The 13,573-nt window shown below is 48.2% G+C and overlaps 1 protein-coding gene across 8 annotated transcripts in view; it reads right to left on the minus strand.

Moving 5' to 3' along the window:
- The window catches only part of HCFC1 (host cell factor C1), a 120,707-nt gene that overhangs the window by 91,725 nt on the left and 15,409 nt on the right, over positions 1-13,573 (minus strand). For all 8 annotated transcript variants that reach the window (XM_078769910.1, XM_078769911.1, XM_078769909.1 and 5 more), the window contains exon 7: positions 9,754-9,933. In XM_078769910.1, the coding sequence (XP_078626036.1) occupies positions 9,754-9,933 (180 nt within the window). The remainder of the gene's footprint in view (positions 1-9,753; positions 9,934-13,573) is intronic.

The raw sequence follows: 13,573 nt of genomic DNA on the forward strand, positions 1-13,573 counted from the left end.
AAACCATTCCGCAATTCGGTTATCCTGTGGGCGTGAATCTGTTAGGCAGGGTGCAATGCAGCAGAGGGCATACTTATTTGTGTTTTAAAACTGTCACACTCAGGGTCAGGTTAATTGTAGAGGGAACTACACCTACGTGCCACACTAAGTTAAAGTTTTGTCGGCCCGAGCCGTGCCGTGAGGAATGAGGGTGCTGTGTTACGGTTTTTAGAACCTTCACTTTGTAAATTTAGTATTAAAATTTCCTATGTACATTTCCCCTTTAATTGGCTGTTAATTGAAATAAGTGCACGTTAGCTAGTCCATGAACAAGCACGTAGCAAATCATAGGCTTCCCTAAATAGTTATCTCTTTATTCTATGTCAGTATAAGGCTCTGTCTCCCATTAATTGACTCTGCATTGCACTGAATCAATTAAGATAGATCCCCTTTCAATTGCCCAAAATCTCCATTGCCGATTGTATTGCCAACCGCATTACCAACTGCATTCGTCCTCCATTACGCACGTGGTCAGCTCGGAGAAGAAAGGCGTGTCTCCACCTCGTCATGAGAAGGAGGAGTGAGCCAGCCCCAGATCAACCAACCAAGCATGAGGGGTTCGGCCTGAGAGGGCGGAGGAAAGAAACTTCGGGGAGGTTCAAGAAGATTCTAGGGCGTGGTTATATAACCCGTCACGCGGAGCCCCCACCGCAGTCCAGTTGAGGAGGAGCTGAGATGCGCGTAAGAGTTCACCTGAAGGAGTCCACCGCAGCTGAACCAACCGGAGCTTTGAGACCACTGCAGTTTTGACCACCGCAGCTTTGAGCTTTGACAGCGGTTTCGGCCGCGGCTACGAAGCAACGCCGCCATGCGGATACGATTGAGGAGGGTCGGCGGCTGCTCAACTCGAGCCGGCGATCACACCAACCGGACCCGCATCCTTCCCGCCCTGTGATCTCACCTCCTCATCCGTCCAGCCATCCACCTCCTGCCATTCCTGTCATCATCCCCGTGTAAGTCTGACTGTCGTCTGTCTTTTGTCTTATCTTGGGGTTTAAGTAAGCTTGTATAGTTAAGTAGTATTGCACTGTGTCTTCTTACTCCTTCTGTCTTTATTTTCGTATTTTTCCTTCTTCCTTGGTTTCTTTGGTCTTATACATAATAGTTAGTAATAAATCCTGTTCTTCCTACCTTGCCTTCTTTCCTTCACATCCATTCATCCTCGTCTTTCCATCATTGAGTACCTGCGGCACGATTTGGCCAACGTCTAAGAATCGGGTCTAGTTCTTGCTAACGGTTCGAGCCGCGGGCTGCCATCCGCTCGGCAAAATAACATCTTGTCCACGGTCTCGAACGAGGTTGCTCACCTGCCTCTCTGGAGGGAGCTGGGCAGCTTCAGGACTCACGTTGGTCAGTCGAAGACAAGGGGATTAATCCCCCCTTGGAAAGGGGAAAAAGGGGCCGACGGTGAGATCCGCAACAATATATATATATATATATATATATATATATATATATATATATATATATATATATATATATATATATATATATATATATATATATAAAACACAGTTTGTGTGTGTGTGTGTGTGTGTGTGTGTAATGTTACCGATAGACTCCTAATAGGAGAGGCTCACATACTTGATATTTGGCACAAACATGGCCATTGAGCCTGGGAAGAACATGGCCGACCTAAAAATTTATTTCATAATATTTTTTTACCATATTTTTACCTCAGCGCATTTCAGCGAGGAATATTATGACCGGAATGGCAGAGCAGCGCGCTGATTCGCTTAGAGCGATCACGTGATGTTCCAACTTTGCCGCCATAATCTCAGTTATGCGTTCGCACGTAATTCAGTTTTTTCACATTTCAGCGAGGAACATTGCCATTCACACCACATATAATATTTTTTTTTTTCTTTTATCTTTAGATCCATATTTTTTTTCAGCGAGGAATATTATACACGGAATCTGAATCGGTGGCAGAGCAGCGCACTGATTCGACGATTCGCGCGCCCTCCCCCTCCCCCCCCTCCCCCCCCCGTTCCCCTTCACTCCTCTTCCCCCTCCCCTCCCCCGCCCCGGCAATGCCGGGTACTTCCCCCCCCTCTTCTCCCCTCCCCCCCCCCCCCCCCCCGTCCCCTCCCCCCCACCCCCCCCTTCCAGCAATGCCGGGTACTTCCCCCCCCTCTTCTCCCCTCCCCCCCCCCCCCCCCCGTCCCCTCCCCTTCCAGCAATGCCGGGTACTTCTGCTAATATATATATATATATGTATATATATATATATATATATATATATATATATATATATATATATCTATATATATATATATATATATATATATATATATATATATATATATATATATATATATATATATATATATATATACAGTAGTGACCCCTAATTCCGAACGCCCCTCATCTCGAACTACTCTAATTCCGAACCGTAAATTCGAGAAAATTTTGTCCCTAATTCCGAATGTATTTCTATAACCGAACCGCCAACATAGCGTTAGCGTCGTTCATATTTCCAGTGCTGAAATTAGAGAACTGTGCTTCCATTGGTCTAAAACACAGGCCATTGTTGAAAAGTGGCACCCTAATAAAGCAGTGGTTAACAGGAGCATTAACTTGTTCAGTGACAATGTGATTGACCACTTCAGAAAAATTAAGAAAAGTCGCCAACACCAGGCAACTTTGGAGAGGTGGTTCTCTAAAGAAAGCAAGCCTAGTGAGCCCCAACCCTCTACAAGTGGTGTTAAGAGACAAAGAGAGCAAACACCAGAAGCACAGTCATCTGATGTTAGCTTGGAAGGTGCCTCACCTTCCAAGCAATAAAACCCTCTCCCTCCTTCCTCCTCTCCAGCTTCCACATGCACCATCAGAACTCTCCACTAAGGTAAATGCAGTTATTTTCATGTTAGTACATTTATTTCTTGTTTTTATTGTTATTATTATTTGATATTTAGGGCATTTACTCATCTTATTTTACCTTGAATCATGTGTATTTGCAGTTAACAGTGTCTTGTTAATGGGTTTTTGGGGTCCAGGAACGGATTAATTCACTTTCCATTATTTCTTATGAGGAAAATAGTTTCTAATTCCGAACTTTTCCCAATCCGAACTGCCGCTGGAACGAATTAAATTCGGATTTAGAGGTCCCACTGTATATATATATATATATATATATATATATATATATATATATATATATATATATTGTCGCGATCCCGGCTGTTAAAGGCTTCCAGCACGGATTACTGACGTTAATGTCCGGGCTTCAAGTAGTCCACGGGGTGGACAAAGAGAACTCGATAAACACAACTGTGTTTTAACCGGCCTCTAGGGGTAGGCACGATGATTTATTGGCTCGATCTCAAAAACAATGGATGGTAACAGAGTGGAATACACAGCACAAAGCCTGCAGGAACTGTCGGCACCAGAAGCTCCAAACACGACACAGGCAATATGACTCACAGTTCCAATCTACGATCTCCGGGAATCACTCGTTCTCTCCCGGAGTTACTCACTCTTAAAATACAGAACTATAAACGATCAGCACAACTCGGCTGTCGTGAGGCTTAAAAAATCCCCTTTTTTGCTATTTTCCACTCGACGCCTTCGAGCCACGTCCGTCGCACAAGATGGCGGCCGGCTCTCTCACCGTCCACCAATCCGCGTGCCGAATCGCCACCCAATCGCGTGAGGCTGAAAGGAGGTCACGTGACGTGGTGGGCGGGGCACTAATTTGGTGAGAACAAGGTTGTTTCTCACAGTCCTCCCCACCTAAGTAAAAAACCCGTCGGATAGACGGCGTTTTGAAACCAGTATTTGTAGTAGGTGCAAATCACATGGCAATATGATGGCGGTAATTGTTAACAGGCTTATACAATGAACAAGGTTTATCCACAACACAATATTAAACACAATACACCACATTAATATCTACCCCACAAGAGTTAAACTTCACACAAAGCACAATAGAGAGACAAGGGGGCCAAACTCAAGTTGGGGAAAGCGTTTACAGGAGGGAAAACGGACCGAGGAGCAAGTCTCGCGACATGGCGGGCCATATGAACTGATTCTTGACCTTGGCTAAGGTCTTGGCAGCTCCGACATGACCCGAGGAAATATTGTCATGGGCCAATTGCATGACTGACTGACGATGCCTCCCCGGTACGACAACTCGGTGTCGAACCTTCCACGTCTGGGTGGAGGACATGTTCTTTGGGGAATACTTATGCATCAGCACACCTGCACCATTCACATAGTAGCCTGTTCGTCCCGGCTCGGAGTCGTCTCCCATTTCCCAGAGGATGGCAAGGGTGGGATCGAAGTGCTGATCCTCCACTAAACTGGTTACCGCAGACAATGCGGGAGTGACTTCCGGCCCAGAACTGAGGTCGCTAACCGCCTCGGAGGACTGATCCTCCTCCCCGGATTCGCCGACCGGCGAACACGTAGCTGGGGTCCCCGTGTTACAGGCGGGAGCGGTCCCTGAGGAGCACGGCACCTGAGGTTGGCTTGACGGGAGGCTCGGGTGGACTTCAACTGACGCAACGTCACCGTCGGGAACTGGAGTCGAGGCGCTAGGCTCCTCGGGCCAGAGTGAAGATATGTCTGACTCCGCCACTCTCTCCGCCTGTTTACTCTGGGATCTAGTGACCACCCCACAGGTCAGAGTCAATGACTCCTCCCTGGCCATGGCATCATTGCCAATCAGCAAGGAGACCCCGGGTACCGGGTAGTAGGGTACCACCGCACAGGTCATTGGACCCGTAAAAATGTCACTCCGGACCTCGAGGAGGGCAAGGGGATACCGGCCAGGAACCTGGTTAATGCCCCGAAGGATGATATACTCGCCGGTATAACGCATCTGAGAGGCCGGAACTACCCCCGCCCAGAGAACACACAGTGTCGCCCCAGTATCCCGAAGGTATTGGGCCTCAAACTTCAGCACCGAATCAGGGCCACCCACTAAGGCTGTCCCTGAATAATCCTGATACAGAGGATGAATGGAATTAGCCTCGGTGGCAGTGACCTCTGTCACCGATGCCACCGTCGTGTGCGAGGGCCCAGTTGATGACCTCCACTGACCTCCCTCCGATTTAACAGCAGGGTTGCCTCGGTAGGCCGGACTAGCTGGGTTAGAGAAGCAGCGGTCTCCACCGTGCCCCACGCGCTTGCAGAAATCGCACCAGGGCCGTGCCCTGGCCTGCAGCTCGCGACCGCCACCAGTGGAGGGCATCGGAGAACCCTTCCCTCGATCCAGCCGCCGGGCAGACGGGGGGCGGTCTCGATCGCAGAATCCTCCGTCTTACGACGCGACTGCGTGACTTGCAACATTTTGCATGCCAAAACATGTTTATCAATAAGGTTGACGCAGTCTGACAAGGAAACAGTGTCTTTGTCGACAAGAAACAACGCTAAGTCAGGCGGAAGCTGTTGATCGATACGGTAATGCACCAGGAGTTCCGCAACCGCTTGAGGTAACCCAACCTTGCTCCCCTTGAACCATCTCTGCAGCTGTTCCAACAAGACCCGCGAATGTTCCTCATAGGTTTGACTGGACTGACGAGTCCAACTGAAAAAATTACGCCTATAAATACACGCGGACACCGCATAGGCGTTCAAAATCTCGGCCTTCAATTTCCTGTATTTGTTTGCGTCCTCGGTTGCCATCCTCGCATATACCTCCCTCGCCTTCTCAGATAGATGGCTAACAAGATGGCCGACCCACAAGCTCTCATCAATGCCACCGGAAGCCAACAACTTCTCCGCCATCTCCAGATACGCTTCTGGCTTCGTGTCTCCCGTCCAGTCCGGCAAACGAACATGAACAGTTTCCGGGACGCTTGCAGCAGACACCTCTGCCCGCAGTCGTTCAGTCAACATTCGCAACTCATGCTCTCTGACGCGTTCAGCTTCTGCTGCCGCATGCTCTCTCTCTGCTGCCGCATGCTCTCTCTCTGCTGCCGCATGCTCTCTCTCTGCTGCCGCCTGCTCTCGGTCTTCTCGCTTAATACGCTCTGCCTCTGTCCTGTCATTCTCCCTGTTATACATGTCGAGTTGTTGAACCGGAGTCAGCCCGGTCCAGAAGGTCGAACGCATGCATTTAGTCATGATGGGATCGCTTCCTAACATATCGGGTTTAGTGACCGGGTCAAGGCTGATTGCGTCGCTCACATCGCCACCCACGTGACTGTCAACATGATCAGGTTGAACTCTCACTTCTCTGGTCGACATAGCTTGGCTACGAGTTATCATAAGACAAGGCACAAAACACTGAGTCTAAAAGGAGGCTGGATCGAAATATTTCAGCAATATCTTTCACCACATGGGACGGCAATTCACCCAGGGGAGGCAAACAATATTGGGGTGGTACACGTAATTCAAACACAACGCTCTGTTGGGGAAATACGACACGAACTACACAATATCACCAACGCACATCAAATTGCCAATGAGAAAAATGCAACGTACAAATAACTCACGTTTTTTTTTTTTTTTTTTTGATGATGTCGGTTTGTTTGGAGGGATCCGGAAACTATTCACTTATCCGGTAGTGAAGTACCACACAAGATAGCGTCCTATGGTGAGAAAGTTCCTCCAAGATGGCGTCTGCTGGTGAGAAGGTTCCTCCAAGATGGCGTCTGCTGGTGAGAAGGTTCCTCCAAGATGGCGTCTGCTGGTGAGAAGGTTCCTCCAAGATGGCGTCTGCTGGTGAGAAAGTTCCTCCAAGATGGCGTCTGCTGGTGAGGAAACGATGAGCAGATGCAGGAAGATGTCGTCCACTGCAGAATTCCCGTCTCAGTTCGAATGTCTCTTACTTGAATAATCCTTGGACGAGCAACCCATTTGTCGCGATCCCGGCTGTTAAAGGCTTCCAGCACGGAATACTGACGTTAATGTCCGGGCTTCAAGTAGTCCACGGGGTGGACAAAGAGAACTCAATAAACACAACTGTGTTTTAACCGGCCTCTAGGGGTAGGCACGATGATTTATTGGCTCGGTCTCAAAAACAATGGATGGTAACAGAGTGGAATACACAGCACAAAGCCTGCAGGAACTGTCGGCACCAGAAGCTCCAAACACGACACAGGCAATATGACTCACAGTTCCAATCTACGATCTCCGGGAATCACTCGTTCTCTCCCGGAGTTACTCACTCTTAAAATACAGAACTATAAACGATCAGCACAACTCGGCTGTCGTGAGGCTTAAAAAATCCCCTTTTTTGCTATTTTCCACTCGACGCCTTCGAGCCACGTCCGTCGCACAAGATGGCGGCCGGCTCTCTCACCGTCCACCAATCCGCGTGCCGAATCGCCACCCAATCGCGTGAGGCTGAAAGGAGGTCACGTGACGTGGTGGGCGGGGCACTAATTTGGTGAGAACAAGGTTGTTTCTCACAATATATATATATATATATATATATATATATATATATATATATATATATATATATATATATATATATATATATATATATATATATATATATATTATTGCAGTTTTGAGAACCCACACAGGTAACATCATTAAAGGTTAAAGGTTGGACCCCATAGTTAGGCCACAAGCAACACGTAGGTCACCTTAGAACTTTAGTTATTTCATCGTATGTGTTTAGGATAAGGCCATTTCCAATAGTTGCATCTGCGTTGTGTAAAACAAATGAGTAGGCCCCGTCCATTTTGCAGCCTCCCTCCAACCGACTCCATTGCTCACTATCCAGTCTGCACCCCATTGCCCCTCGCAGTTTGTTACGCTTTGGCTGCCAGCAGCGTTTGCTGCTCTTGCTCGCTCAAACCAGCCCAAAGGCCACGAGGTAAGGCCCGAAAAGGCGGCGGAGCGCAAGGTTGGGGTGTGGCCACGTCAAGCAGCCATCAAGGGCGGAGCCGGTAAGACCCCATCAACCAACCAGGGCTCGCGTGAGATCGCCTGACAGGGTGTGGCTAGAGATTCGAGAGGATACGCTGGGCGTGGCAATAAAACCCTTCGTGCGAGGCCCCCACCTCAGTTATGAGCCGGGGTCCTCTGCTGAATGAGTTTGAGGAGAGACGCGCTGTGGCAAGCATTTGGAAAGGATTGATTGCGCTTTACAAAGGGCTGGAGCGTTGTGAAGGACTTGTGAGGGGAGCCAAGCCTTGGCATTCGGGCAGAAGGACGTTGGTGGAAGGCGCTTCGGTAACATCATTGGGGGAGCGGCGCATTGTACATAGCGATACCGGGAGCGCGTATGAAGGCACTGGTACAACTATAACGTACGCAATATAATCGCCACTTACCGATCCCCTGATATACAATTGTCCGCCTCGCGCCTACGCCAGGCGGAGAGCTGCCTGCCATCTTCCATCGCCAGCACGGTACGAGTCGGGGACCGGACGAGCTGTGGACGCCATCTTTGGACCCTCAACCCGACCATCTACAAACCCCGTGTGAGTGAGTGAGAGTGAGTCTGAGTGTGAACGGGCCCGTGTCCAGGGATAAGTATAAGACTGTATAAGGCTGCCCTGTGTATCTGCTTCTTCCTCTTCATTGTACATTGCTCTTTCTCTTCCTCTTCTTCTTCTTCCTGTGTAAATAGTTAATAAACCAATCTGTTCTTCCTGTCTTTCCTGATTCGACCATCTTAGTGATTTCTCCATTGGGTAAGCATGGCACGACCATAACCGCTCCAATCGGGTTAGTTCCTGATAACGGCCCGAATCACGGCTCGCTTCGCTCGGCGTGTCCACTAACGCCGTGGTTCGGGTGGGGTTATTTCCTTGCTTCATGGCCGGTGTTAGTACTTAGGTAATAGGACTAATTCGACCAACAACCCTATTTAACACCGACCGGAAGGAACGTGATAGCCCCGGATCGCGTCGGCTAGTAAAAAGGACAAGGGGATTAATCCCCCCTTGATAAGGGGAAGGCCGATGTTGGAGATCCACAACAATATATATATATATATTTTTTGGCATGAGTGGTGCATGTTGGTAAGGGTAGGTGGTTGGTTGGTTGTGTGTGTTTTTTTTTTTACTATTATTATTTCTCATTTTGTGTTTGTGAGTCAGTGGGTGAGGGTGTGTGTTTTTGCATGAATGAATTTTTGCATGTGTGTGTGTTTTTGTATGTTGAGTGGTGTATATGATGTAAGGGTAGGTGGTTGGTTGGTGTGTGTGTGTGTGTGTGTGTGTGTGCTGGTGTGTTTTGTTGGTGAGTGGTGAAGGGTATAAAGGTGGGTGTTTGAGTGTTCCATCATGTTTACTTGTTTGGTGCTGTGGATTCTGGAAGTGGAGGCGATTTTGTTGTTGTCGTCTGCGTCCGCACTGGCTGGGGGTGGGGGTATGTACGCATCCAGGTGGAGGCGTATGTGCCCCTGCTGACCCACCTTAGCTGACCGTATTGAGATTGAAGGGCCGAAACGGTATGATGCCGAGGACCTCGATTGAGGATCCGGTCAGTGAGGCACACTTGTGACCAGGTGTTTTTTGAACGAACGAACACACACACACACGAACACACACACACACACGAACACACACACACACACACGAACACACACACACACACGAACACACACAAAAAATATCTGAAAGTTGGACAAAGGGTTTGAGGAAGATTTTCAATCAAATAGAGTGAAAAATGAAATAAATTTCATCTTCAAAGGATGATGGGACATAAAGAGAGCATGGAGATCTAACGAACATAAATGTAAATGTAAACCAAAACGTTTTGCCTCAGAAATGATCGAATACATTGTGAGACAAACTTGCTCACCTGTCTCCAGGTACCAGAGGTCCTTGCAGCACACTTGGTTGTTCCACGCCTTGCGGTATCCATCACGCCCACTCCATACGTATAGACGAGTGTTAATGGACACAGAGCAGTGGCCAGCACGAGGACGTGGTACATTGTCTTCCTGAACGTCTGTTGAAACTGCTTCCCAAGCGGATGTTTCTGTGTTCCATAAGAGGGTGGAGGAAGGGAAAGGTGTCATATGTGTCACTTCGCATGATTTCCCCCCCCCCCCCCAAATTTTTTTTTTTACAACAATATTTGCTGTAAAATAAGCTTTTAAAAAATCATATATGTTTCATAAATATCACAGTCACACCCTGCCGCTCCCGAAGGATCGCCAAATTAGCCCACCTAATCAATTTCCAGAGTCAGCCACTGGAACAGGTTCGGCCTTTTGAAATTTGGATGTTGGCGCTGATCATTTTACCATCTCTCCTCCACTATCTCATCCTCCTCAGCTGCTCCAGGTTGCATGGGTTCTTGCAATAAACCATCCTTCTTATACTTACAAAAAGCCAAGCTTTCTGTTGCACCTCTTTTCACCAAGATGGCTGTTCACATCCTAAAGTTATCCAACATCCATATTCATAAACCTTTCTAACCCTGAACCCCGACCAAGCCCACTCATTCTTGCCAGGTTTTTCAAAAACTTTCACACCATTTTAATTAAACCCTTCCATTTAATTATACCATTGCTCTTTCAACCATGATTCCCCCTTCCTATTCCGTCAGCCCCTTATTGTTGCGTTTGAGTTGTATCAAGCTTGTTCACCCCCAGCATCTCGCCCTCAATCCCTTTTGCCTAGGTCACACATAGGCGGATTTGTCGGCGACTACTGGTGACTGAAAAAATCGCCACCATCCGCCGACAATCGTAATGAAACCGTAATGGACGGTCGCCTGTAGTCGTGGTTATCCTCCCCAGGTCGGCTGCAGTCGGCAAGAGTCGCAAAGCGGCCAAAAAGTTTTTAAAATGTTTAAAAACGGCACGCTCAGTCGCAATGGAAAAAAATCTGCCATGCTGTCGTGATGGAACCGCCATGTTGTCGTCAGTATCCGTAATAAGAGCGTAAAGCGGCCGCAACCCAGTCGCTCATAGTCTTCCGCAATCGCCCCACCAGCTAGCACGGCAGAGATGCGAATGCCATACGGCCTTCCTGCGGCATCTTCCCGACTACGGGCCGACACTGTTGCGGCTGCATATCGACTACAGAAGAACTGCCACGTCTCCCCTGCGGCTATGGGAGACTGACGACGACAGCAGTAGGACTAGTGGCGGCCGAGTTACGGCCATTGGCGACAGAGATACGACTGCCTGGCGACTGCATTACGACATACCACGATTCCATGGCAAGACAGGATGGTGTGAGGGTCTCCGTGGAGTGAGGTCCTGTGGTGCCGACAAGGATATGGCTTTATTGTTTGGACTTGGGACTTTTGGGAACTTTATTTTTGGGACTTTGGTCCTTTGGAAACTTTATTTATGGGACTTGGGACCAGTGGAAATAATTTGTTGGACTTTATTTCCATTCTCTCTCCCTGCAGAAAAGTTTGATTATTACATTACAATGATACATCTTTATTAACTTTCTTATTGTACATCAAACATCTTTATGCTTCATGTCATACATCATTGAAGTGAATAAAGTGAAATGTAAAATAGAGAAATAAAGATTAAAAAAGTTGTGTGAATCGTTTCCAATCGCCGGCGGTCTTATTGCAGTCTTGCGGACGTCGGAGTAAACCGCCACCCGGCCCCAATGCAGTCGCCGCGATCCGCCATCGGTCGTAATCTCGCCGCCAGACTGTCGCCACGCTGCCGCCATGCATCCGCAATGCAGTCGTCGTCGATCTTCGACAGTCGCCATCCCACTCGGGGCGTCGTCGCAATGCAGGCGCAATGTGGCCGCCTGCAGTCGCCATACTGCCGCCTGACCATATTTGATCGCCCGACATCGCCAGTAGTCGCCGAAAAATCTTGATCGCCGGCAGTCGCCGGTAGTCGCCAAAATATCCGCCTATGTGTGACCTAGGCATTTATTTTCTCATTCTTTCCTTTTTTTATTTGTAATTAAAAAGAAAAATCGTATACTCAGTCAAGGCTTATGTAGGACCTAACACATATAATAAAGAACATACCATAAAGGGAGTGGGAGACAAGAGGGGGAGAGAGAGGGAAGCACACCAACAACAGGGAACAGGGACATCGGGAGATCTGTGGAAGGGAGAGGGCTGGGATGGGGTGCACGGGATAAACAAATGGACCCTACAAGGACTTTCAGGAAAGAAAACGGAATTTGAAGGAGGTGGATTTGGGGTGCATTAACAGCAGTAGAAAGATCAAGGTTTTGGATGGGGGAAAGATAAGAGATTGTGGTGAACAGCTGTTTTAAAGACCTGGAGGGAGGAGTGGGATTGAAGAGTGTGTGGGAGTTTGTTTCAGAGATGGGAAAAAGAGGAATGAAAGAGAGAAGGTGAGCATTGAGTCTTCATTTTGGCAGTTTCACCAGAAGAGGGATGCTGACAGACCTTGTGCATCCTGCAGGTATATTAGGGGGACAGAGCACAGACAGAGCAGGGGGTACTAGGCCGGAGAGGAGTCGGTGGAAGACAAAAACCGGCAACTGGCTTTGGAAGCCAGCTTGGAAATGTGGTTTTCCAAGGAAAGATCATGGCAGATAGTGAGACCCAAAAGCTTGAGTGACAGAACTTCTTTGAGAGAATTGTTGAGAAAGTAGATGATTGGGTTTTCCAGACGTCTTTTCGGAGAGACATTGTGAGTGTGTGAGATTTGTGAGGATTGAAAGACATGTTCCACTCGTTTGACCAGTTTGTGATTTTAACCAGGTCTGCAGAGAGTGAAGAGGCTGCAGACTGCCGATCTGAAGTTTGAGGTTTGAGGTTTGAGATATGGAGCGGCAGACGGTGGAGTCATCAGCAACAAGCGTTACGCCTAGGTCCCCCGTCGGTGAAGTGATGCGAGTTGACAAAGTGGAAAACGCAAGGCGGTCATCTTGGATTTTGACGTGGCGACCCAATTTTCAATAGCGTTCTTCCTTATGCCTAGATAAACCCACACACCAGCTTAGAAGTTGGTATTTCGCTTATTTTCCAAGATATTTCGCTCACAAGGTTCAGACATATATATGGTGGCGGCCATCTTGGATTTTGACGTGGCGACCCAATTTTCAATAGCGTTCTTCCTTATGCCTAGATACACCCACACACCAGATTATAAGTTGGTACTTCGCTTATTTTTCAAGATATTCAGGTGACAAAGTTCAGACATACATGGCATCAGACATACATGGCGGTGGCCATCTTGGATTTTGACGTGGGTTGCACCCACACACCAAATTCGAATGCGGTCCTTCGCTTACGCACACACGGCTGCACGCACGCACGCATGGACTGAGGGGAAAGCCATAGTCCCCCTTTCGCTACGCTGTGCGACGGGGGACAAAAAGATAAGAGGATTTTCCAGAGGGTCGGAGAGATCATTAATGGCGACCAGAAAAAACACAGGGCCCAGAACGCCAGCCTGGACAGCAAGAGGAGATGAGAGAATTCCATTTAGAGCCACATGTTGACTACAACATGAGAGGAAGTCCGCGACCATGCGCGGAGATTTCCATGGATACCATAAGGAGATTTTGAAGAGAATGGCGAGATGCCAGACCATAATCGAAGGCACAAGATACAACAAGGGAGAAAGCTCTGATTTCCTGTTTGGCGTTGAGGACCTCCATCCATTGTTGAGACAGCAGAAGCTGCATGTCCAGAGTAGAGTGGCCTGATC

Source organism: Myxine glutinosa, chromosome 1, assembly GCF_964187855.1.
Source record: "Myxine glutinosa chromosome 1, kmMyxGlut1.1, whole genome shotgun sequence".
Lineage (NCBI taxonomy): Eukaryota > Metazoa > Chordata > Myxini > Myxiniformes > Myxinidae > Myxine > Myxine glutinosa.